This window comes from Manduca sexta, chromosome 21, assembly GCF_014839805.1.
Source record: "Manduca sexta isolate Smith_Timp_Sample1 chromosome 21, JHU_Msex_v1.0, whole genome shotgun sequence".
In the NCBI taxonomy this organism is placed as follows: domain Eukaryota; kingdom Metazoa; phylum Arthropoda; class Insecta; order Lepidoptera; family Sphingidae; genus Manduca; species Manduca sexta.
In genome coordinates, this window is record NC_051135.1 from 13,562,964 (window position 1) to 13,590,179 (window position 27,216).

A 27,216-nucleotide genomic window follows, 5' to 3' on the forward strand; every position below is an offset into this window, starting at 1 on the left:
GCACCGGCGAGTTCTGTGACAAAACATTATTAATAGAGAAAGTTTTGCCGTGACTGTACCTCCATCTCATAAAAGTATTTGAGGATTATGTAGCTTCTTATTAGTGAACGAATTATCAGTATTGTAGTATCTGATCTAGATATTTTTTTCCCAATACACTTTTTAGCTTTGTTAATTATCTATATATTATATAAAGCTGAAGAGTTTATTTATGTTAATCTCAAAAACTACTACATCGCGCTTGAAAGGCAATAATATCTAAGCGACATACAGTAAATTTTTGAGCAGAGTGCTTTAAAGTGTTGATTTTTAATATGAAAATTCATAACAATTCAACTTTTAATTTTATAAAGATATAGTCTAATGTTATTTAAATTGTCCTAGACTTACAAAACCTAGATCAAATGACGCAAAAAAAAATGGCGATTCAAAATATTTATATAATTCATTTTCGGTATATTTGTCGCTTAGATATTATTGCCTTTCAAGCGTCGATTTAGAACATTATTTTTATTGACATTCTTACAAATTAGTTATTGTGATCGGAAATCGAATTGAAGATTGTGACTGCCCTAGTTAAAGCTAGAATGGGCTCTATTGAAAACGGCTGAGAATTCAAATTCAAATTTTATTGCACTCCACAATCATTTTATACATAACATGTTACATTTTAATACACGTGAACAATACAGTTTAATACAGAATGAGAAAATATGAATTGTGTTGAGATCACATGTTCCTCCCCCATTCTACCTCTCCCAGTTTAACATAACAAAGAGCAGAGCGTAATTGAGCGTACGGAATATTAGGAACGGAATTTGTGAATTGATTCGATTTTCGACCTATGGGAGTGATCGATCAAGTAAGTCAAGTCCTTTGACCTAGGACTTTGGTTGCTTTACATTTGGCAACTTTACAGAATCTCTAGGGGAGTAGTTGCCCTTCCTGCCCCCCTTTGGCAACGTCATTTGTGTAAAGTCATGAGCTCCATACCTCTCCGTGCTGCAGCGCGTTGTGTGTGGGCGTGTGTTCTGGCACACCCGCGTTGTTGCTCGGCACGAAGTTGTCGTAACAACTGAAGCTCTTGTACTCCACCCTGCAACATAAACAGTTATGGCGACATTTTTCAAATAGCCCGCGTTTTCTACGGCTAGCCGCCATTTGCAATTAACGATAAATTTTTTCTATCTATCTCAAAAATTTACTAATCAGAACAAAGTGTTTTTGACATGCTTATCTGCAAATGAGTTAGTTTAATTGGCTCATTATCGGAATCGGATTGAAGATTGCGGTTGGGATTGTTTATTGAAAACGGATGTAAAGTGACTTAACTACAGCTGATGATAAGTAGATTGGCGTGCAGGAGCCTTAGCCAATACGCTTTTCTAGAATCGTTAACGCATAGAAAACAAGAATATGTAGGAAATGATATCCAGCTACGTGTCGCTTATAGTATAGATATAGTATCGACTAACGTGAGATGATTACACCTCGCCTGTTCATAGCCTTATATAGTATACAACGTGTCCCAAAATTCAACGATAAGCGGGCAGTAGGGGGTACGCTTGCTTATAACAAATAGGGGAAAAATATATAAATCTAATTTTTTGTGATATTACAGAACTATAAAAAAATTATTTTTTTAAAATTTACATTTGTTAACGTAATTTTAACTCACAACTACAATTTCCAAATATTTATGTTTTATTTTTGTATTCGCAACCCAAGTACACTGCTATCCATAATACCCATTGAAATTACTAAAATACCTGTAGTTTTTACACAAAAATCAATCAAAATTATTTTTTCTCAATTTAAAGTTTTTTTTACTTTCAGTCCACTTTCACCTGCTGTGGTGTAAAAAAAAGTATGGACACTACTAAAGTTTTTAAAAATTGGCGCAACTGATCGGGATTCCAAAATGGTACAGTACAGGGTAAGAATACTACAAAAATATGCGTACTATATCTAAACAAGAACCAAATTTCATAAATACTTGTTGATACAACACCACTTTTATTAAGCGCCCATAATAGGTTTTTGTTGCAAATTTTGGAATTGGAATAGGACATGAGGTAGTCGATAAAATTTAAGTTAGAGAGAGAAAGATAGACTACATAAAATACTCTTTTCTATCTCTTTATATTCGTTGTAGTATAACAAAAGGGTAGTCAGTACGCTCTGCTCCTTTGATTACTGTGTACCGTTCTGTATTCAATTGACGTGGCTCTCGTATTAACGACCTTTGGCTTGCTTTTTGGACTGGATTAAATGATGTGCGAATTGAACTGACCTGGCAATATTTTGGACTGTGTTTGTGTATTTTGTGAACTGAATTATTTGCGTATTTCTAAAGGTTTAGCGTTTATCATGCCGCTACCATACACACCGTTGGAATACGCTAATATGCACCTCATTTATGGAGAATGACGATGTAATGCTAACGCTGCTAGCAGATTGTATCGAAAGGTACCCAAATGTTGGAAGGTACCGATTATCGAGATTTATTAATGTGCATCAAGCGTTTTGAGGGTCGTTTACCATCTGATAGGAGAAACGCTGGAAGACCTAGATCGGCAGGCGATGAAGTAGTTCTTAATGAAATAGAAAATGATTCAACTACCTCGGTACGTGCTATTGAAGCAGCTACAGGAATCCCAATAAGTTCTGCACATCGAATTCTCCAACGACACAGACTTCACCCATATCACTACAGGCGTGTGCAGACATTATTGCCGCGGGATTATCCACTACGGGTCGCATTTGTCGCGTAATGCTACAAAAGCACAGGAAATTCCCAATTCTTAGACAAAATTCTATGGTCGGATGAAACAACTTGCAAGAAAGATGGTTATTTAAATATTCACAACCTACATAGCTGGAGCAATGAAAATCCGCACCTAATGAGACAAGATAAATCTCAATATCAATTCAAGGTTAACCTATGGACGGGCATATTGAATGGAAAAGTGATTGGGCCCTTTGAGTTACAAGGAAACTTAGATGGCAATAGTTATTTGAACTTTTACAAAACGACTTGCCAGAATTATTAGAGGACGCACCCATAAGTGATTTACAAAACATGTGGTTTCAAAATGATGGTTGCCCAGCTCACTATGCCCGTCCTGTGCGGGAATACTTAAACCAAGAGTATCCAGAGCGTTGGATCGGACGGCTTGGTCCTATCTTATGGCCACCTCGTTCACCCGATTTAAACCCCATAGACTTCTTCTACTGGGGTTGTCTTAAAGATAGGGTCTATTCAAAATCCATAGCAACGTTGGATGAGCTTCGCCAAAAAATCGCTCAGGCTGCGGATCATTTAAATGGTAGAAGATATGGACGACGAATAAAACGATCTTTTAAGGCGATGTCGTGCCTGTATTAATGCCGGCGACAAACAATTTGAACATTTATTGTAATATTCATATTGCAAACAATTATGGAAATAAATGTGAAATTATTTTTTGTACCATTTGTTTTGTTTCATTCAACATTTTTCAACAACAAAATACCATCTATCTGTTTCCATCGAACGTATAAAATACGTCTATCACTATCTGTTTTATTGGCTACCTCATGTCCTATTCCAATTCCAAGAATTTGCAACAAAACCTATTATGGGCGCGTAATAAAAGTGATGTTGTATCAACAAGTATTTATGAAATTTGGTTCTTGTTTAGATATAGTACGCATATTTTTTGTAGTTACTTTTCCTAGTGTACTATACCATTTTGGAATCCCGATCAGTTGCGCCAATTTTTAAAAAACTTGCCATAGTAGTGTCCATACTTTTTTTACACCACCTTGAGTGAAAGTGGACCGAAAAGTAAAAACTTTTAAAGAAAAAATTGAGAAAAAATAATTTTGATTGATTTTTGTGTAAAAACTACAGGTATTTTGGTAATTTCAATGGGTATTATGGATAGCAGTGCTACTTGGGTTGCGAATACAAAAATAAAAACATAAATATTTGGAAAATTGTAGTTGTGGTAGTTAAAATTACGTTAACAAATGTAAATTAAAAAAAATTTTTTTTGTAGTCTCTGTAATATCACAAAAAATTAGATTTATATATTTTTCCCCTATTTGTTATAAGCAAGCGTACCCCTACTGCCCGCTTATCGTTGAATTTTGGGACACGTTGTATACACAGGCTAATCGCGGGACGCACTTGAATTTACATGTACGATTATAGTTGGTTTTACAACTTATATGCGGTTGTGTTGAAAAATAGGCCAATTATTTTTACTGGCAAAAATAACTTTGAAACACAAAAGTGGCGCTACAATGACTAGTTATCACAGCAATGCTCCATCCTTAGATAAATAACGTCTATGAATAAGGGGTTAGACTATTCATCACCTGGAAGCCTTGACCAGCACGTGCTTGTTGGGAAGGTGTGCGCGAGCATGCGCGCCATATTCTCCAGGTTCCACTTTACGTAGTTTCGGTTGTCGCGGTGCGCTTGCATCACCTCCGGGTAATCCTAAACATACCATTTTATCATGACTAGTCACTGGCTCCGTACATTACTGTAATATGTAGTAATTTAGCAAAAAAGACAGACAAGAGTCTCAGTGACTGAATCTTAAAGGTCTAATGGCCTTAACAATACCGACCAATCACAAGTGTGCTCACGACTCGTGCCTCTATCTGTATATGTGGCCTGTACATCTCCCCGAAGTAGACGAGGGTCTGCTGCGGGGGTGGTAAAGACGCTAGCCGGCTGGAAGATGATATCGTTGACGCGCCCCTCGAATCCCGCCACGCGGCGCAGGCGCACCGGCATCGTGCTGGACGCGGCTACGGTTCCGCCATCACTGGACCAATGACAAGACCAATTGAAAACAATTTGGAATAGATTTCGATGAATTTTAGCACACAAAAAGATCATCTTGGATTAACATATACTACTTATCCCAGTAATTTATCCCCATAGGAAATATTTGAATTTCAAATCAGACTTAAGTAGATGGCGCTGACGTTGAGCAGATGGCATATGAATGGGATTTTTGTAGCGAAGAACGCTTATCACGCGGGCGGAACCACGAGCAACAACTATCTTTATAATCTAAACATTTAACTAAATATTTCTATTTGTAAAATAGTTTTATACATAAAAAATAGCCCCATTTGTTTTATTAATAAGTATTACAATTATTTACGACTGTTAAATCATGTTTGACATAGCCCTTCCTTTTTATTGTATATAAAATTATGCCACATGGGAATTAATTAAAAGAAGAAAATATTTACAATAATTTATTTATTCATTAAACATACAAAATACATTTCACTTTATAATATTGAAATTATTCGATTATACAAAGAATAAAGCTACATTGTTGTGTTCAACATTTTAACTATCACAATATTTATATAATCTTATATTGTTATGAGAAAATTATATTAAAATAGTTATAATTACTTTTTGTTACATTATTAATTTGGTGTAACCCTATCATAATATTTTATATTAAAATTTCATTCATTTTAAATTAACTTATATTTACTATTCATATTCAAAATTATATTTTAAACATTTCAACAGCCATACTTTTTAATTACTGACACATAAAAAGTCCATCACTTAACATTCCTAGACTGTTTCTGATGGTAATACTTGGTATCATTCATGCATACCGTAATCTTCAATGTAATATCATCAAGGCAGTTCTTCAGATCCTCTCTTAACTCTCTAACCTTCACTCTTACATCCTCACACATGAGATTATAACACATGGCCACTAAACCCATCCCAAGCAGGACATAAATAAAGTTAATAACTAACTTCAAGTGAGAACCTCCAGCTGAATCTGATATATTTGCTCCTGGAACGAAATCTCCAAAACCGATCTTGCACAAACTTATTACACAGAAGTATGTGGAGTCCAGGTAGTTCCAGTTTTCCCACGCACCAAACATGATTGTTCCAGTGAGGATGTAGAATGATATGACCCATAGACAAGCTGTCGATGGCACCGTAATCTTGTGCTTTACAGGTATGATCTCACCATCTTCAAACACAGCATCATCTCTTCGGCTACACTCATGAGCTGTTATATACAACCATTTAAAAGTCTGTGCAAGCACCTTACCAATGTTACAAAAGTATAAAATATAGATTGGGATACCAAAACAAGCATAAGCTATCGTCACTATCTTCCCCCACAATGTTTTTGGTATAATATTCCCATATCCAATCATTGTAAACACAGACAATGAGTACATCAAAGCTGCTGGAAATGACCAGATATCTTCTGCAGATCTGCCACTATAGCCCGTGTGGACGGCTGCAGTTATGTTATTCTGGAACACTTTTAGAACTTCATCCACCTTTAGATACCCATGTGGTTTCGTTAAAAACATTCACAGTAACCGTAATATTCCACAGTTTTTCGGCACAGTCTTGCCTCAGTCTTCGGATGTCGTGTAGTTGTTCGTCGGGGCTGTCCTTCTCGATGTGCATGAAGCTGGCAGCGCCCAGTATCGCGTAGCAGACCACCAGCGCGCCGACACCCACTTGCGTAAACATGAATGCTATAAACTTCCTGAAGCAGTCTTTTATCTTCTCCCTGGCGTCGCTGCCGGCCGTCGAGGACGAGTCCCTGCTCCGCATAGAGCCATGAAAGCTCGCGGTCGTGGGGTGTCGCTCCATCGCGGAAAATTAATGAGTTCATGTATGGAACGCCGCGCCGCGTAAACTGTGCGTAAGACACGCCAATCTATTTAGAGAGTTGGCGCCGCGCCAGAAACTATGTTTTTGACATATGATTACAAAACATAGTAAAATACCCTGACTAAAGTAAACCGCCGGCTGCCGAAGGTTCGTTTATACTTTATAGGATATAACTGCGTATAAATATTTACGCATCAAAACTAACAGCCAATGTGGTTGTAAAATGTTTAGCGATAGAAATAAAAGATTTCTCATCTTGTTTTATTATGTGTTCATACATAAAACTCATTTAAACTGACTTACCGTTTTAAAATGCGAAATACGCCGAAAAACTGCTCCCACAAATAACGCGCTATTGTCGACGCAATTTTTGATCACAAATTAAACACCACTTTAAATAATTGTATTAACTTTAATAAGTACTTATTAACGCAATTGGTTTCACTATACAAGTAATTTGAAGTACTTTGCTCATAAAATTGATTTTATTTCATTGACAGAATACATTTGACAATTTTATCAGCTGTCTTATTCTTTTTGTCAAAGATAACTAAATACCTTGCAGAAGGGTTACAGCGGCGTACAAACAATATGCTGTGTTATGTACACGTTACACGAAGAAATCAGAATTTTTACACGTTTAATATTTATAAAAAGTACATATTATAAGACTATTATTTTTCCAAGGAATTAGCTCATTCATATTCAAAGCTCGATATCCAACTCATTTTAAACAGATATTAAACAACGTCGAAACCCTAATTTCGAATTTTCATAACGTAATACAATTGCTATAAAAAACTATATCGAGTCATTGTTTCACCACCATTTTGTTATATAAAAATCTTACAATAACATATTCAAACATAATCAGCTAGGTTCAATTAATAAAACAATAATATTATAATAATTAATTATTCTTACGATAATATGTATGTAACGTAACTAGTATTATTTGATTTTCTTATTCTTTGATTCTATCTATCACTATCGTATAGAGTAGGTCCATAAATAGTTTGTGTATCCGAAATCTTTGGTTCCTAATGATGGTGGACCTTTCATAATACAAAATATTATAATTTTTGTCATGCTGAAGAAAAAGAAGTTTATAATCAATACTTACTTCCTTTATTGTTGAATTATTTACGTAATAAATAATGTATTCTTTACAAATTCCTAAAATTACACTTTCGTTTTATACATTAAATATTACATTATTTGAGCGTGTATCGAAATAATTATCATTGATTATTTTACTCTCGCGTCCCATACCTCTGAATGTCAACGCAAGTCGGTCTTTATTTTTGTCTCGTTTTTTATTATTAAAACACATGAAGCTATCTCTTTATAAAGCTATAAATACCAGTCTAAAAAGACGAGTGATATGGAACGTAAGGAAAATCTGAAAAATCAAAACCACACGTTTTCTTGGCGTTGTTTGTTATCCGGCGTTGCAGTTTTATTGAAATTCATCTTTTGTTTCAGCTGCTGTAATGTAAAATGTAGTGCAAGACCGCTGTCCGATGTGTGGCTATATGTTTTCAATCAAAATTGTGAGTATTGCAAGTGCTTGACGGTGTCTATTTGTGAAGCTGATGCTTTGATAATGGCTGAACAACCTCGAATACGTCGATGACGGGGGACGCCGCACACTGAAATCCTATAAATTGCATAAATGTGATAATGCATTTGCGCGTATAAGTAGACTTATTTTGAGCGAAACTATTGCATTTAACGCCGTTACAAAGGTCGACCGGCGATTAAAATGTCGTTTTTTTTACAGATAAATATGTAGCCGCGAGTCAAATAACAATATCATGTTTGCAATAGCAGATTTCACTCCCATATGACATAGATTATAATAGTATACATGGATCACACATAGCACCAGACATCGGCAGCGGCGGAATAAAAATGGCTTCCACACATAAAATGGCAACAAAGGAGTTGGTCGACCTGAATCAGTTGTACACGCTCCCGAAGCCGACCACGATAGACTTGATCGGCGGCATCTACTGCCACATCTGCGAGACGACGTTCAACACCAAGAAGGAGTACGACAGCCACTACTCCCAGCACGAGACGGGCACGCAGGACATCGTGTATACATGCGTGGTGTGCCGCAAGCAGTTTGCCGGCTACCCCAGTTTCCGTGGACACTGCTACATCAAGCATGTCAACAGGGATCGATTCAAGTAAGTATACATTTATTCATGTTCTATCATCTGAATCTCGCCAAGGTGTCCATGTATAGATCTTGCATTTAACTTGCATTCAGGGTGATTGCTTCTTGAGCTTGTATTCTAAATGTAAGTGATCTCTCAAAACTAGGCAACACTGCTCTGAAGGGCTCTTGACAACTTATGCAAGTCCTATCGAGGGCATCTCAGCTGTCATATAAGTCTGGTTTGTCTTGGTTGATCACAGATTCATAAATACAGCTGTTAGTATGTTGGCAACCATATCATTGACAGACCTATTGTTGATATATTTAGAAAAGGCAAATTAAATATACTATAAGTAACTTGCATATTACTAGTTCTTCTTTTTTTTATATTAAGGTGTCCATAGCTCACTGAATTTACCAATGTCCCGTAGTAAGTAGTAGTTTTTATAAATCAATAAGCAGTAATATACATTTTTAGGAAATAAAAAGAATGATTAATGAATAAATCAATTTTAAACCAAGTTGACGCAAGGTTGGCATTGAATTGCATTATCATAGTTAATCATGTGAAGAGATTCACCACTTTAATTTTGTGATGAGACTTTTCTTGGTTTGTTTGCTTTGGCAATGAGAAAGTCTTCGAAATGTCAGGAGAAAATTAAAATATAAAAGCTGCTATAAAATCTGATGCATAGTTTAATTTTATTGACTTTTCATTATCTAACTATGTGTGATTTTTTGTTTTTAAATAATTGAATGTGTTTTGTGAAAAACAGCAACAAAATATTATACCACATCTTAGTCTAGTTGGTGTTTAAATTAAAGTATTAGTGTTACTAATGAGTTGGTTAGTTTTGCATACAACTAAAATTTTATAAAGGGTAGATTAGGGTGGTCAAATATCCAAAGATATCCAATTAGAAAGTAAATCTAAAATAGACAATAATTTTCATGACATGGAATATTATATTGATGAAGAATATCTATAAATGTTTGTTTTCACAATAAAATACATATGAACTGGCTCCATAGTGAAGAAGCTAAGCTACATGAATTGTATATGTAGGCATCATAAATAGTTTTTTGTCGGTTCCTCCTGAATCCCTCATTGAAAAAAAAATTGGATAGAGTATTAAAAAAATACTTTACCATTGTGAAAAGAGGGTGACGACGCATGAAAGCGGACATACAGAGTGACATGGTCGTGAAGTTACAACCAATCTCCCTAAATAAAGATTAAAAATAAAAGAAAACAACAATTAAATATGGGATTGACATATTCTAAAAATAAGTATGTTGCTAGTATATGCCATTCTCATACATAATACTGTTCACAATTGTAGAAAGGTTACTACGCATATATTTTTCACTCTTTCATGCTGGTTGCAGATTAACAAATAAGTTAAGTTGGTGTACCTTAGCTTGCATGTTGATGATGATGAGAAAACTACACATAAAAATTAGTTTAGTTTACATTGTTTATGGTCTACAAACAAGTCAAAGTATAATGTCTCAGCTTTGTGTGCTAAGCTAAACTAACTTAGCAGAGTTTATGGTCTGCCCGTTGCAATAAAAAAAAAAAAAAAAAAATTGGTAGTAGTTATTTTTGTTTCGTAGACTTAAAAAATAAAAATGATGATGTGTTTGGAACTAGATTCCTACCTACCAGGCAGACACTTATAAAGAATAAAAACTCGAAAGATTTTTTAAATCTTTGATTAAGGAGCTTTGTTGCAATCAGAATCAAAGTACTCTGCAGATTCATATATTTTACAGTTATGGCTTAACTGTAAAAAGCTGTGCATTTGTTGATCAATCCTAAGGAAATATGGAAAGATTTTTTTATAGAGTCAGCACATGAAAATATTTTATCTGTTCAAGTGTCTTTAAACTCTATGTAGTAGAGTCTATATTATTGGTAATCTAAACAGCTGAACCATATTTATGTATCTTTGATTTAGTGAAAAAAAATTACAAATACCAAATCATATTGGTTATTGCATTGTAGAATAGTTAAATGGCTATTTTGCTATGTAAAAATATTACTTTATGAACTAAGCGAATGTGTTCTGGAATGTGAGTTACGACATGGTGTCTGATATCTGACCTCACATAACTCACCACTTGCAGTATTTCACACAGTTACAGTGAGTGTTTAGTGTCAAGTAAATAAGTTGCAAATCGTAAGTTTTTTCTCGCGGCGTTGCCCGTGAGGGAGTGACTTCATGATATATAAGTAATTAAATCATAACAATTTATAGCTAATGTATTTTTAGAAGCAGTTTAGAAGTGCTAGAAATTAACCTCTACAAACAAACTTAAAATGTTAACTTCTTTTTATAGTAAAATATTAATTCGCACCTTTTGTCCCTGAATGGGTAGGCAAAGGTGTAAGTAGTAACTAGTACATTAAATTTGTCTTAATGTGATAAAGCGCGATCTTATCGCGATATAAGGCACAAATTCTAGACTCAGGCAGAACTCTGACAATATACACGTAATTTAAAAGTCGGTGCGACTGCCTCGGTGGCGTAGTTGTATTGCATGTCCGGTACAATAGCGCTCTGAGGTCCTGGGTTCGAATCCCGGGTCGTGCAGTGATATTTGGGTTTTTCTGCTCAGTATCAGCCCGGAGTCTGGAATTTGTGCCCGATATGGCGATAGGCTCGCCCCCTATCACATCATGGGACGGAACATACTTGGCGAAAAGTGGATGCCCTAGTTGCGCCTCTGCATACCCCTTCGGGGATAAATACGTGATGTTATGTATGTATGTATGTAATTTAAAAGTCAGAGGTGCGTGCTCCACCGGATCGGGATTCGAACTTGCGACCTGTCTCGGCAATCCGTTGTTCTGCCCTCAAAGCTGTCGCCGCAAATTTTTATCGTATTAATATAGATATATTTCGTAATCTTTATAAATCCTGTGTTTAAACTGATATTTAGGACTTCAAATCTATACACGAAAATATTAAATTAACGCGAAGGCGCGAAACAGAGCTAGTTAGTAAAATAAAAACACCAAATAAATGTGTATTGTGCAGTGGCGAAGGGTGATACATTCCGAAAGGGAATACGTCTCAACATATACATGATACTAATATGCATGAATGAAGTTTGCAAATCGATCTAGTAATTCAATTTTACATATTACGAAAGCGAAGCCGGCATGAATCGGGTTATGGACCCTCCGCCACTGGTACAGTGATCGCATTTCCAACATAATAGTTGTCCTTTTAGTATAGCTAAGTGGAGTACATCTTGACTGCGTCACATATGGTTATAAAATTAGGAACTTGTTGATGCGAGGTCATCCAGTGTACTTCCGTTGAGACGGGCCGGCATTATTTGTGCGACTGTTGAGGAGCGTAACGTCTTACTTTGGACCACAATATTAAGTTAGTCTTTTAATCAGTTCTAGTATAAAAATATATCAAAAAAATAATTTTGTTTCAGATGTGAATATTGTTTCAAATTATGTTCTAAATTGTCAGCGCTGAAACAACACGTGGCGGCCATGCACACATTTATATGCTCATCATGCAACCAAAAGTGAGTATCATTTACTTACTGCACAAGACATGCCATGACCTGGGGTGTTGTAGTTTGTTGTAAGGGAAAGGAAGTTAGAAGGTGGTTGAAATGGCCCATTTTAGACCGAAAAATTGAGTCGTTCGTATAGTTTTTGCATGTAGACCATACAGTGTTTGAATGTATCCTGTAAAATTTTGTAAGAGCATGCAATGTCGCATCAAATATGTTGACGTGCAGTTAAATTTAATATTCACATCATATCAATCATTCATACACAAATACAAACTAATAAAATTTAATTGCAGATTCTCAACAAAAAATGATTTAGCGATGCATCAAATTGTCCACAAAATGGAGAAATCGAAGCCCCCGCATCAATGCAACAGCTGCGGCGATAGTATAGAGAACCTGGACATGTGCGAGCTGCACATCGAGGAGAACACAAGCACCGAGTACCCATGCCTCATCTGCGAAGACACTCTGCCGAGCAAGCCTGACGCCACCCAGCACCTGACCAAACACTTCGGCGACGTACTTATCGACGAGCCAGAGATGGACGAGGAAGAATCAAGGCCCCTGACCGAGGACTCATCTATAGACGTGATCGGCGGCATACTCTGCTGCTTCTGCGACGAACTGTACAAGACCAGGATAGACTTCGACCTGCACTTTGTGACCGAGCACGGAGACAAGGAGCTCGTCTATACATGCATCGTGTGCAACAAGAAATACGACAAGTACAGCCCGTTCGCGAACCATTACTATTTTCATCTATCCAAAGACAAATTTGAGTGAGTATATGTATTCTTTTATCACCTTATGAGAGTTAGAATAGCTGTAGTGGTGTACTGATTTATGTACCACTCCCATTGTAAATTGCCAGTTTTCATTATGGACAGTATTATCAATGTCAGTCGTTATTTAGAAACGAGTTTGTGTTTTTAGGGACTCACCCTAATCATTTGCGAAGGGTCGGCTCCTATTGTTGCGTTACCCGTTTCATCCTAATTTTTAATTCACATATTTGGGGTCATGGTCTTGTTCATTATGAAGTACAACAAAGATTCTAAACTTGAAATGTATGATTAATATATTTTGCGAAAATAAGTATCTCACAAATGATGACGTGAATAAGAGATATTAAATAGGTATGTTCAGTATTTGAAAGATCACTGTTTCCAATGATGAAGCAATGCTATTGTACATTAATATGTTTATTTATAAATCTCACGTAATTATGGGATTAATGTATAAATAAATGAAAGCACATAATATGTTTTATTCGATCGGTTTCGTTTCAGATGCGACGAGTGCGGTAAGACATTCCCGCGTCTGTCGCTGCTGGTGGTGCACACGGAGGCGTTCCACCCGGCCGGCGACCGCGGCGCGGGCGGCAAGCCCTTCTCCTGCAACGATTGCGGGCACGGGTTCGGCACCGCGCCGCGCCTGCGCCTGCACTGGCGCGAGGCACACGCTCGCGAGCAGGTGGCGTGTCCGCAGCGCGGCTGCGGGCGCTCCTTCTCGTCGCCGCACGCGCTGCTGCTGCACGCGCGCGAGCACGGGCCGAAGCACGCGGCGCTGTGTCGCCACTGCGGCCTGCGCCTGCGCACGCGCGCCGCCGCCGAGCGACATCTCGACCTGCACCGCGTCAAGCACTACGCGTGTCCGGTGTGCGCGCGCGTGTACCGCGAGAAGTACGTGCTGGTGAAGCACCTGCCGCAGCACTTCGAGACGGTGCTGCACGTGTGCAAGGTGTGCGGCAAGTCGTACGACGCGCGCTCGCGCCTCATCGAGCACGCCAAGTCGCACACGGCGCAGCGCGCGCACACCTGCTCCTACTGCGGCAAGGGGTTCGTCAAGCCCTCCCTGCTGGAGCAGCACCTCAACGTGCACACCGGCCGCAAGCCGTACAAGTGTACCAATTGTCCGAAGGCCTTCGCCAGTTATCCAAACTGGGCGAAGCATCTGCTACGCATGCATAGGGTCGATCACAAGTTACTCAAGAAACAGTTGCCTATTGAAGCTGAAACGAAAACGAAGCATGAAACAGTATCGCAACAAATGGTTGTGAAACAACCGATGCCCAATGTGGCCTGGGTGACAGAGGCGAGGGAGACCATGGAGATGGTGAATACAGTGGAGCCTGTGGAAATGATTGAGGCACTAGAGCCGACAGAGTTTCCAGAAGTGCAGGAGCAGACGGCGTTCCCAGAGGTGCAGGAGCCGACGGAGTTTCCGGAGGTTCAGCTGGCGGTGGCGACTGAGTCGACGCTGCAAGTGACTGCGCAGGCGATGACGTTGCCTGGCGACTCGGACGACAGCACGCTCGACGGCATCGACACGCAACTCATCGAGCGCGAGCTGCAGATGTTCTGCGACAGCAACAACACCGCGCAACATGCCATCCAAGACTTCGAATTCGAGGACATGCTGCCTGATGAAGCCGCTTTGCTTATTCCCGGTTAGTCTACTGTATAAAATATTTTTTATTGTACTAAAAACATAGAACCATCAATGAGTTGATTTGTGGTTGTTGAATTTGAGACAGCCAGGTTACTTTCTATGCTACAGGCCACAGTAATTAAAGTCAATCTTCTAGTCATGCAATAAGTGAAATAAAAATATGTTTGTGGGTACAGTATCGGTAATTTTGTGATGCCCTTTGCAGAACCTCCAGTTTGTCCCCCGGCGGTAGTTCCGCGCGAGTACGGTCCGGAGTTTGTGAACCAGGGAGCGACAGCGGCCGGCGCAGTCATCGACCTGGACGACCACATCATGCCGCATATCGACCCGCTGCTCACCATCAAGCAGGACGCGTGGCAGCCCGCCTACCAGCCGCTCTATCAGCCGCTCTACCAGCCACTTTACCCGCCGCTCTACCAGCAGCAGTGTCCCACGTACGACGAACTCGCCGACGCCTCGCGAGCCCTCCTCACCGACATATTCTAAACGTTCACGCGGCAGCAAGTCCGCTACGATTGCATTTTGCTTTGTTGGCAGTCCCACGGCACCGATGAACTTACCGGCTCTCCTGCGACCTTATTGTTGTTAGAATTAAACACTGGTTTTGCTAACAACTGGGGCGTGGCCTAATTGTTTAGCCGCTGCGATTGGCCGGTTTACTATCGCAACTGGCTATTTTTTATTGAACATTTTTGTGTTGTTAAATTTTTGTCGCAGGAGACTCGGCTTAAAACTACTCCAAATAGCGCGTGAGGGATGAGTTAGCTTCGAGCGTTGAATTATAGTATACGCGATATATCGATATTTACATACATGTTTACCTGTCAAGTTATTTCAATAGCATTTACACTGGAGTACATTATATTTACTGTTAGTTGTTCTACGTAACTCTCGGGGTTGCATCCCTCACGTCCGGTCGGTGTCGGTGTGTGCTCCGCTAACCACTAATGTAGAAGTAAATAGTTATAATAGTATTTTATCTGGGACGGACGGTGTATACAGGGTGTTTGTTCCAAAAATCGGATGTTAACGAACGAAATAGAACCAAATAGACAACTTCGAATTTAAAGTCAATAGACCTCTATACATCCACACGGATGCTCAAACGGAACGAACGCAAGTTTTTGTTACTAGAATTTAAAGAAAGTACGACCGATTTCGATTTTGGATCAGCCACCCCCGCGTAGTGTTTGCGAGTTATTGTTGTTTGACGCGGGCCGCGCCGTCCGTCCGTCCACACAGCTACCTCAGGCGAGAACGAGTATATACCTCACTAATAGGAAATATTTTAATGTTGATGATATACATGTATAACGTAAATCCCACCAAACATTAGTTGGTTAATGTTTAATCATATTCATAATTCTACCTCATTTAGTTTAAGTTTTCGCTTTAGTGCATCGCTTGTTTGTCGGTTTCGGCCGACGTGTTGCCTTCTCGGCTACACGGTTATCGACGCAGAACAATGAACCTACAGACGCCATATATACCGACCCTACTTTATTGAATCATTGAACTGTATATCATTGCTCATATATTTTTATATATTAAGCACATCATCATCACATCATTGGGTTCACTTATGATGCAGTGACCGGAATTAAGTGATAACGACTCTTGCCGGTTGATACTTCTGTACCGCAATTTCCATGTCTTGCTGGATAGCAAAACGGCCACCGGTAGTAGCCTTAACGATTAAAAAAAACAAAACAGTTTATATTTGATAAATCCTGATTTATCAGTCTTATTTTCTCGCTTTTTGTTTCACCTTAAAATAGACTATCTGAGTACAGTATCAATGCGAGAGTATGATCTATAATCAGCGGCTAATCTTGGCCTGTGCAGGTTGTTTGTAATGTGGCGTCTTGTAGGTTCGTTCGTCTGTGCTTCAACATGACAATGCTCTACCATCCCTTCCCCTTTTCGAAAATTTTGATGCGAGTGTTGGACACGTGGTCTGTGTTTTTGAGAATTTATCGCTCCTTGTTAGTGATGTGACTATCTAGGATTTGTAAATTCAAATAGGTGTTCCGACGATGGCACATCACTAGCCCTAAAACATTGTTGTAGTGCCATTTCATTCATATGCGTGACAAATTTATCGATAAGTATTAGACAGGGCACTTAAATTCACCGAGTGTTTTAATTTTTCTGAACAAATATGTGTAGAGTTATTCCGTGACGCGTCAAAAGACATATCTGGTCGCGGTCAGCACGGGAGTAACTCGAGCGCATGTCGATGATGACACGAGGTTGCGTCGTCAGTTCGATTGTTTCGATCCAAAGCTAGGCTAAGATGTTTTGGTGGTCAAATTTCGCTTTGTATATATTTCGGTTTGGCGGCACTGTGTTGCTGCACGCGGCGCCGCCCGCGTGCCCACGCTGTTTCTAACCACTGCATATCTCGCGGTCACACGGATTTGATGAATTTAGTTTCGCTAATTTGTGTTTTATACAATTTTATTTAACATAAAAATTCTCCCCCATTGGTCTGAGTCCAGCGATGGTGTGCTCATGCATTTGTAATTCGATTCCTTTTTATTATTATTATTATTTTTTTATTATTGAAAGTCTCGACGCCAAGCGTCGCGGCTTTAGTGTAAGTGAATCGATAGTGCTGTGATATTTTTATGTATATTAGAGTTAAGGATAAAGAGCGTAATGAACGAGTGAGTACAAAACATAATGTTATTTATCGGCAACTGGATGTCGGGCGCGTGCCCCTCCCCGCTCCCCGCGGCACACCGCCGCCCCCCAAACGTAACGAACCGCTGTACTTACTGGAGATGCTAGTCGGGGGTCGGCGTGTCATGCCAAATATACAACGTACAGACATTCCGTTGCGGTTTTGTTATAATAAATATGTTTGGAGACATTTGGCTCAGATGGTCGCCCCGGGTCGCGATCACTTTGCAGGCTTGCTCGAGTCTTGCATTGTTCATAGATCGGCGCCCGGGGTCCAACGTATACCCAAGACACGTGAAAATAGGAGAATTTAATATCGATACAAAATTGTGCATAATTTAATAAAACATACAACTGGCACGTTCGCCAGACAAAACGACTACGTATTCTTAAAAAAGAAACGAGCTGCGAAAAATATATAAAAAAATGTTGAAAATGAGAGAAAGATTATATTTAACTCCGAAATATATTTTGGAGAGAAATATTTACAAGTTTGAAGAGAGGGGTCTTAGTGATAGATCTATCCAAAGACTGTTAGGTATTATAACTTCGATTTGAACTTGAATTTGACTTAATAAGTCAGGGATTTTTAAAAATGTGGAAAAAGTCAGATGTTATGAGATCAAAACAGTAATAGAACATGGTGTAGCATCGAAAATCACAGGCTTTTGACAAGAATTCGACAAAAATATAAATTATGTATGTATACGCTAGATTTGGCGCCTCATACGCCTCGACAAGGTAGCAGGCTGTTGTGCAAAATTGATAACAAAAGAACTGTTAACAACCGGCTAGTTGGACACGGCATGAGCGATTCACATCGGCTCGATGCTTCTAAATTACATTTTAAATTATACCGCGTCCCCGCGGCCCGGACGGACAGGATGTGGGATATATGTGCTCGTTACCGAGCACCGGTTACGCGAAAATAGACTGTCCGTAGATCGGTCGATAATTTAATTGATTATCGATACATGAGAAAATCGATGTTGCAACATTCCTTGTCGGTTCGGGTGGCGGGGACGAAAACCATCACGCTAGATTGGTACCTCCGTTTTGGTAACTGTGCGGTAGCTGGTATTTAAAAAGTAAAATGATAATCGATTCAAAAAAAATTGTAATTCGATTTCCAATCGAATAATATTTCGATGTTTTAAAGTGAATGTAGTTTTCGTCTACAATAATTGGTGTTGTGCGACATGATGTCGTTGCGCGCAGTGTAGCGCTGCGTGCATTTCGTTGCTTCCTCTCACACGGGCCGGCGCCGGAGCCCGAGCCCCGCGCGTGTGAGAGGGGCTCACACGCCACTACCGCCCAGTGCGCGACGCTGTCCGTTCCGCGCGAGCTTGCGACAGCGTACAAACATAGCATTAGCTACAATATAAGTGTGTCGTGAACCTCTGCAGAGGCTTTCATTATTCAATATAAATAGTACTTATGCAAAACTTCTGTAATCATCAAATTAAATACCATTTCGATGTTTCGTTGCAAAGGGAGCAATCGCGTGTTTTCCACACATAATAAGGCATAAATAATACACTGCAATGTTGGTTTTTCAATGCAGACAAAAGACAGCTTCTGATTAAACTAGGTTAAGAACGCCAAATTTGAAGTAGTCATTTTTATATATTTTTTTTATTACACTGATCGAAAATTAGCTCAGTTGTACCCTTTGCGACCGTATTTGTCCCTAGCTTTTAGGTGTTAGGTTAGAGTCGAGCACAGGGTATTGTGGTTCTATTTTAATGGAAGTGTTATATGATAACTCGATTAGTAGGCGTTTAACAGCATCAGACAACAGTTGGCTGCATAATACTACCCCAATACCCGACACGTGTACAAAATAGTTCCATAAAAATCTGTCTCTTTAATGTTAAGATTCTGACCGGGTTCTACAACTTTGGTTTTTCAAATTTATCGATAAAAAAATACAAAAAAAAATATGTATGTGTAAAATGACTCGTAAACCCGGTCGATGTTACGTGTAGCAAACTAAATTTCATTTTCTAAAATGCGTAATTCATTTAGATACAGTATTGTGCATAATAATAGTGTTTACTTTTCAGTTATTTTGGGCGTCATTCTATATAGTCGTATGTGAAAACGTCTCTTGTACATATTCTTTTGTGAAGTTATCCTTAGATCTTGTACAGGATCGTCTAATAATCATGTTGTATTGAGATTATATTAATGGTGAACGGTTGTCGATGAGATTTCAAATGTCGATAAGAATAGTGAAGCAGCGCGACAGTCTACTAGGGATACCGCTATTTATTCGAATGCATCGATTGCAAATATTATTACATAGCTTGTATGTTGTTAAGTATTTCGTTTGGATTTATACCTTTATACCATAGATAATAATTATACACGTTTAATTTTTTTGAGGTGCTATTATTGTGGACCTCTGGAAACTAGGATAACTCGTTTTATAATATTTGCGTGGTTCATTTTACGCGGAAATCTTGTCGATAAGCAAGTAGCTCGCGTTGGTAAGTCATCCGTGATTTTTCTACGTTTTGTTGTTTGTGACGCCGGCTCGGCACTTCTTCGGAAGTCGTATTTCTAAGAACAATCGCGGTCGACTAATAACACACCAACGCTTTTCCTGTTGGAGAAAAGGATAATATTTAAAACTGCTTTTTCGCTTTGATGTTTTTATAAAGAAATTGTCATGAAACGCATACTATTTAAGGAAATTATTGTATTTTTGTGCGTCAAGCTTGTAATTGTAAATAGGTAAAGCTGTTCATTTCTTTTCTGTACGATTACTGGATTTACTTTTTGTAAGATAAGCATCGTGTTAAGGTTGACCAACGCTTGCTGCGCGAGAGGCACTGCCCCTGACAAAATTGTAGCAATTAACAATCAGAACATCTAGCGACGCGTACGCGGTTGCGCCTGGCAACAGTCTCTCTCGCACGGCCGAGCGACTAAGTACCGAACTACCTCTGCATGCCTCCATGTATAACAGTAATTATATTTGTTACTATGCTGTGTAAGTTTTACACGTTGATATAACTATTCTATTTTGTACTTTATTATATTTAAAACAGTTGTAATTGTAAGGGACATAGGTTTTACATTTACCTTAGCGCTGGTCGCGCGTGGTAAGGCGCCGACGTTGTATGCATGTTATTTTCCTTATTAATTAGGACGCTACTCGAAAATCTGATTGGAATTTTATTGATCCTTTAAACATAATAAACAATCTGACTAGTTCAGTGTGAGTTTTATTTGTTCCTGTGTCTGAAATCCCAGTCCCTACATAGTTTACAGTAATTTAAAATTTAAAGAACACGATTAAAGAGTTCCGAGAATTCTGCGCAATAAGGCAATCTGCTCTCGCGAATTATTAGTGTATGAACATAGTGAGAGCGGCGACGCTAGCAAGGAAGATGCACACCAGTGGCGGGTAGCCATGTAATTTATTAATCGCTGGGATGAAATTAGTATATTCTCGTTTATTTTCCACTATGAAGTCGAAAGTTCTTTAATGACAAATTAACTTTTTAGTAATTAATCTAAGTCATAATTGCTTTTAGAAAAAATATCCCATTTAAAGCAAGGATTGCGTCGAAGGGACGGTGGGTGTAATATCCTAATAAAAATATGCAAAATATAAAGCTTCATGGAACTGTTGACGAAAATTAATTCAACACTTTCTGAATAACAATACCATTAAAAGCTTGCGTATATTATTACGGAATTTATATTTAAGGAAATGTAAATGAAAATCATCAAATCGGTATGTATCATTTATTTGACCACCAAAGTACGCACCTTACAACTATTGTGATTAACTAAAACTGGCTGTAGACAACTGCGCAAACGCAACTACGGCGCATACTGCGACATGATTCAGTACTATCAATATGTTTATTATGCTATACTTCTAAATACTGGTAATTAACACTAGATGTGGTTACCACAAAGGACAATGCTTCTCCACTGGTCAATTGTGAAAACAAAAGCAATTTTGGTCGTCAGAGATTCTGTTTTCGATGTAAGTGATCTGCATGATTGGTTAATGCATTGTAGACATCTCCAACGACCCTTGCTAATTGGGTTCCTCAAATCTTTTTGCTAACTTAATAGGTAAATATAATACATAATTATGTATAAATCATTATTTATGGAAGGTAAGTTTATTCCTAAATATGAGAGCTAAGAAATAAATTCAATGAGACATCAATATTTCATATATCGACATCGATAAATATAACGAAAAAAAAAATTGGTAAATTGCAGAAAAATTTGAGGTATCCGCAGTATTTTTTATAGAAATATTACATTTCTATTAAAAAAAAATGCATACGTTAACTACAGGAAGCCATAAAATATAAACTATAATAAAAATTGGTACAATTGTTCCGTTCCACTCGCGTTTAATGTGTAAAATTTAATTTCTTTAAGCCAAAACTACGAAAATCCCTTTTTATCTAACATTAAAACTGACTAGACGTAAAAAGATGAGACGAGAAAGCGCGCTCTACACTAGTATAAATTATAATATGAGGCAACTAAAGCTATCTCTAAGGAAAGATCTAAATGTTCCCTAATTTTCACAGTTCTGTACTTAATTTAAGTAGAAAGTTACATAAAAGATTACAAAATATGGTCTAAAATATAAAAACAATCTAAAAAAAATACTGAACGATAACAATAGAGATTATAGATCAACAGAACGCGCTCTCCGTCTCAATTTTTACTCCAAAGCAAACCTTACGTTTCCTCACATTAATCGTATTTTTATATGAAAAATATACAAATCGCGGTAACCTTACTTGCTATAATTTTAAAACACTTCATATTTACAATATCGCTTCGCCGCGGCCATTTTAAAAAAGAAGACTCATGTTTCTTTTTTTAAATCGCACGACAAAGCGCCAGCGGCCGAATGAAACGAAAAGTAGGGTAGTTATTACATATAAAAAAGCTTTGCGACGTATCGTGAGCTTGCTTTAAACTATTAATTTTCGCGGCGTCCGTCTTAAATTTGGTTCATCGAGGTCGATAACAATGTGGTGAATATCGATAAGGAAATTGTACCTTAAATTGGTATTTTATAATTTACTGTTGTTTTTTGTCGACAAGCTCGTCAGCTAAGCAATGTAGATCCGCTAACGAATATAATTTCTTGTCCAGTTATACCTATTGTAATAATATATCGATGCCAGTAATCATTTGTGACTTTCGTGTTCTATAAACTAATGTACAGTCGAATGTGGGATGGATTGCGACAATTGTCCCTTCTAAAGAATAAATGCAACAAATATACACAAAATAAATCATCGTGCGCCAAGATTTACTCTGATTAAAACGAATCACAATCTTTTTGTAAATAAACATAAATGTATATGAAAAACTAAAATATAAAAAATCATTTGTTCCTTAAAAATATTGATTGTCTTTCAAAACTATACTTCTGAATCTTTATAATGTAAACGAAAAGTAAAAATATATTTTAATTGCAGTGAATGTCCGTTCGTCCGTTACCTAATCAATCATTCTTTCTCGCGTCCTTCATAATTCACAGAACGGATCATGTACCCACTATTAATAAATTCGGTCATAAGTTCAATACATTGATTACACAAGTCTTACGCTAAACTCATGCGTTACAATTGAACCTGGTTAATAATAGTCGATGTCCAAATCTAAACGATTGTCAAAATTACGTCGTTACCTGACCGTTTACCTGTTTCCTAGAAAACACCCTCGTGTTTGTAGGTTTCTTGGCGGCAGGCTGATTGACCTTTCCTGGTGTAGACTTTGGTCGCAAGCTCGGTATTTGAGAAACTCTGATACCGATGGCAGATTTTGCTTTGTTGCTGGCGACACTTGACTCTGTTTCGGCTGCCCTTCGAAAGTGGAACTCCTTATAAGTCTTGGCGTCTCTGTTTTGTCACTCTCGATCCAAACTTTTTTATCACTTTTTCCTGGTTGTTTTTTCGCCTGTTCCACTTTCTTCCACAGATTAGCGATTTTACTTTCTACATCTTTTGTCTTTGAAGTTATAGAGTTGACGCTAGAGGTGCTGCCTTGCCGCGAACTGCGCGATGCAATTGTAATCGTCTTCCCACTTTCATTGCTTTGTAAGCTGTGGTTAGAGGGTGAGTTTTTCATCACCGGTTCAGTTTTTTTTACTGTTTTATTTGGTTGTTTTTGGGTTTTGGCGACCGGTGGTCTTGTGTACCGGTTTAGTTGGGGCAGTCTGGAGGGGGAAGTGTTAGTTAGTTTCGCAGCTGGTGCACTTTTAGTCGGCCTCGGAGCACTAGCCTTTTTGTCCGGAACAGGCAAGTCTTTCGCCGGCACTGAGCTCTCCTCTTTTGTGAAGGTGCCTTGTCGTTCTAATGGCAAAGGCTTCGCCGCGACCGGCGGTATTGTTATAGGCTTTTGTTGAACGGTCTTCAATGGAGACTTGTTGGGCCCAGATTTCTTAGGCGATGTAGTGGCGCTAGGAGGTTTATAGGCAGTTTTGTTTTGTATTTTGGCACTAGTATGAGCTTTAACGGAACTTGGTGTTCCTTTTGTAACTGGAGTATTTTTAGATGGCGGTTTGACCGGAGGTGCGGAAGGTTTTTTGGGAGGCGGAGCACTTCTTCTGTATGGTGACACATACATAGCCTTCTTTCTACCCCCTGATAGCCTTGGGTGCCTCCTCTTTCTCCAAAGAATCATTTGAGTCCAAGCTCTCGTCTCTTCGAGAGGTAGGTTTTATAATCTTTGGTTTTGGTCTAGGCGTCTCGGGGTCTGATTCAGATTGTGCTTTGTCCTCAGAGTTGCTATCTCCTTCATAGCTTGCGAAGTCACTGCTACTGGGGTTCTGGTTTTTGTCGTTCTGTAATGTTCGGCGAAAAGATGCCGTCATTTCTATGTTCTTTAAATTATTGACCACACACATGTCCACAGAAGCTGGACTTTCGATGACTGGTAAGTAATTTCTGAAGCTTTTCGTGTAGGTTTCCATTTGTGTGGAATTTAATTCAAAGTCGTCTTCGTTGTGTCCGCTGTCAACATCTCTGGAGAACACGTCGTCTTCTGGAGCCCTGTCATCATGGATCTGTTGATGGTTCAGCTCATTTGACGACAAACTGTCGTACCCTGTGGTCGTCTCCACGTTCTCAAAGTTAGCATCCTTGGTGACAAATGTCGGTGACGGAGGTATGTCCTCGCTTATCGTCCTAGTTCTAAACCTCTCCGCGTCTTCCATGCGCTTCTGTTTGAGCGTCTTTTTAGCTGCCAATCGCTGCTTTAGACTTTCGATATGCGGATCAACTTTATTGTGTGTCTCTTGTGTTAGAATGTTGTGTATGTCTACAGTCTGAGTTTGATACCTAGCTCTGTCTTCCATTCTTCTTTGTTTCGCGCTGAGTTTTCTTCTCGACTTAGGTTCAGAGGTCGCCGTGACGTAGTCATCGGAGCGGTCACTCTCCGATTTCGTCCAAGTAACGAACTCCTCTTCGACTTCTGCGACGGCGCTGGTCTCCGCTACGGGATCAGTTATCGTGTAAGTCTGATATCTATCTTTAGACAAGTGCCTTTTCTCCTTCGGCGTTAGGTAATTGGGATCCCGTTGTCTCTTTGGAGTGGATTCAACGCTGCTAATGTCAGAAGGTAGAGGAGTGCAGTTTTCCGAACCCGAAGGAATATCAGTGACCACGTTCAGTGTGTTGGACACGCAGTCGTCCACTTGCTGCGCGGTTGTCTGCTCGATTTCCAGCGTGGATTCCGCCATCTCATCGAACAGAGACGGCGGGTTCACCTTGTCGAGGTCGTGGAACACCGTGTTGAACGTATTGCACAGCGGGAAGTCCTGTACGGGTTGTTTGAAGTCGAACACTATGGGAGTCTTATCTCTGACTTCAGCCACTTCCGATACTATACTCGATACCGATATCATACTGCCTTCCATGTCGATGTTTTCCATCTCAGAAGGCGGTTTGACGTTATCGAGAAAACTGACCGGATTGCTATCCAAGTGCTCAGAGCTTCCCTGATTCATCGAGTTGCTAAGAGCACGTTTCACCATGAACGCGACCGGTAGCGACTTCTTACGACTCCGTTGCGACTTTTTCGATACTTGAGACGGTTCTTCCCATTGAGCCGATGCGCTCAGAGACAAAAGACTGCCAAGATGTGAGGGTGGCTTTATGTTGTCCAAGTCGACAGAATTGAGTGACGTTACACTGTTTTCCATTGCGTACTGTGAACTTTTTAATTGAGCTGCTAGTCTAGCAGCTTCCTTTTCTATCGCTGCGGATATAATAGAGTCGAATTTGTGTTCATCATCGACCAGCGAGGTGAAGCTCGGTTCGGGTACGTTGTCAAGCAGTATTTTGTCAGCGTCCTCGATGATATGCAGGCTGGGGATCAGATGATGATCCTCGTCCAACTTGTCGGTGAGATCCGGTCTCGAGAAGGACATGTTCGGTGGACCACTCTTCTCGAGTAGGTCGGGTAGAGCTGCCACTTCGCTACGGATGGACGAGGTCAGATGCACCGACCCGCTGATCGTCGGGAACGTCACGTCATCGGGGCACGTGTTGTCGTTCCACGTGTCTGTGTTGCTGCGCTTTGACTCGTCCAAGTGCCGGTCTGTCCTGATGTCCGTCCACTCGAGGGTGGTCCGGGCGGGAGGCGGGAGCGGCGGCGGGTCGGCGTCCTTCTGCCGCTCGGGCTCGCCGCCGTCGCTCCAGGAGCCGTCGAGCACGTCGGCGCAGGACTCGTTGGAGCGGTCGAGTTCGTCGCGCTCCGACTCGATGGTGGTGTTGCCGGAGGGCGGCGCGAGGCACTCGTTGGAGCGCTGCAGCGCGCGCGCGTCAGAGCCAGTGGGGGGCGTGCGAGGGGAGGGGGTGTGCGCGGAGGGTGCGCGCCCGCCTGCGGCCGCGCGGTCCGCAGGCGGCGCGAGGACGTTTTTTGCCTGTCGCGGGTCGGCGCCGCGCGCGATGACCTCCTGCAGCAGCGAGTAGTCGTCCTGCGCGAGGCGGTGCAGCGCGTCGCGCCGCTCGCGGCGGGTGCGGCGCATGCCCTGGCGCACGCAGCGCTCGAACACCTCCTTGTCGGTGGAGCCGAACGAGTCGTTGCTGAGCGAGCTGAGCGACGAGGAGCGGTCGGGCAGGCTGCAGGGCGCGGGCTGGCGCCGCGAGCCGGGGGACAGGCCGGCGAGGTCCTGCTCGATGCGGCGCGGCTTGGGCCGGTGCGAGAGCTTGTCGCTGCGGTCCAGCGACTTGTGCAGGCGGGCGTGCCGGTCGAAGTGCGGCTTGCCCTTGTTGTCTGAAGTCTGCCTCGGACGCGGGTTGAGACCCGCCTTGACCGTCTCCTCGAAGATCTCCCTGTCGGTGGAGCCGAACGAGTCGAGACTAAGTGAGCTGAGGGAGTCGTTCCTGGCGAGATTGGAGGTGGCGGGCAACTTCGGTTTCTCCCGAAATCCACGCTGCGTCTTCACAGGTAACCGACTCTCGTGTTTACGCCCTGAAATTAATAAGATTTTCATGAACATCATAACAAACATAGACATACTGATACACCAGTTTTTAGAAAAATAAATGATATTATTTAGTTGTTTGTTTTAGTAAAACTCAATTCATAAAAAAAAATATTCTATTATAAAATCCTTAAGTCACGAAAAAATACACAGGCTACTAGTGATTATTTACAAAATATTGGGTAAATAGAAATA

At 40.1% G+C, this 27,216-nt stretch overlaps 4 protein-coding genes across 4 annotated transcripts in view; 1 reads left to right on the plus strand and 3 right to left on the minus strand.

Moving 5' to 3' along the window:
* Positions 1-978: 978 nt before the first annotated feature.
* Positions 979-4,518, minus strand: LOC119190099 (UPF0565 protein C2orf69 homolog). The gene is made up of 2 exons (XM_037441161.1): positions 4,366-4,518; positions 979-1,096 (listed from the first exon to the last, which is right to left on the minus strand). Exons 1-2 carry the CDS (start codon positions 4,500-4,502, stop codon positions 979-981), a joined length of 255 nt encoding a protein of 84 aa, XP_037297058.1. The 5' UTR covers positions 4,503-4,518.
* Positions 4,519-5,324: 806 nt separating this feature from the next.
* On the minus strand, positions 5,325-6,771 carry LOC115442214 (TWiK family of potassium channels protein 7). The gene is given in 2 exon segments (XM_030167214.2): positions 5,325-6,336; positions 6,338-6,771. Coding segments are annotated over 2 exon segments (1,071 nt in total). The 5' UTR covers positions 6,662-6,771; the 3' UTR covers positions 5,325-5,589.
* Positions 6,772-8,077: 1,306 nt separating this feature from the next.
* LOC115442226 (zinc finger protein 665) lies at positions 8,078-20,755 on the plus strand. Its single transcript, XM_030167229.2, has 6 exons — positions 8,078-8,235; positions 8,466-8,877; positions 12,306-12,401; positions 12,689-13,174; positions 13,685-14,844; positions 15,052-20,755. The coding sequence occupies exons 2-6, from the start codon at positions 8,597-8,599 to the stop codon at positions 15,330-15,332; spliced, it is 2,304 nt and encodes a 767-aa protein (XP_030023089.2). The 5' UTR covers positions 8,078-8,235; positions 8,466-8,596; the 3' UTR covers positions 15,333-20,755.
* Positions 20,756-21,276: 521 nt separating this feature from the next.
* The window catches only part of LOC119188405 (adenomatous polyposis coli protein-like), a 55,536-nt gene continuing 49,596 nt past the window's right edge, over positions 21,277-27,216 (minus strand). Inside the window, 3 exon segments of the mRNA XM_037441167.1 lie at positions 21,277-23,378; positions 23,381-24,173; positions 24,175-27,008. Coding sequence (XP_037297064.1) covers positions 23,209-23,378; positions 23,381-24,173; positions 24,175-27,008 — 3,797 coding nt within the window. The 3' untranslated portion in view covers positions 21,277-23,208.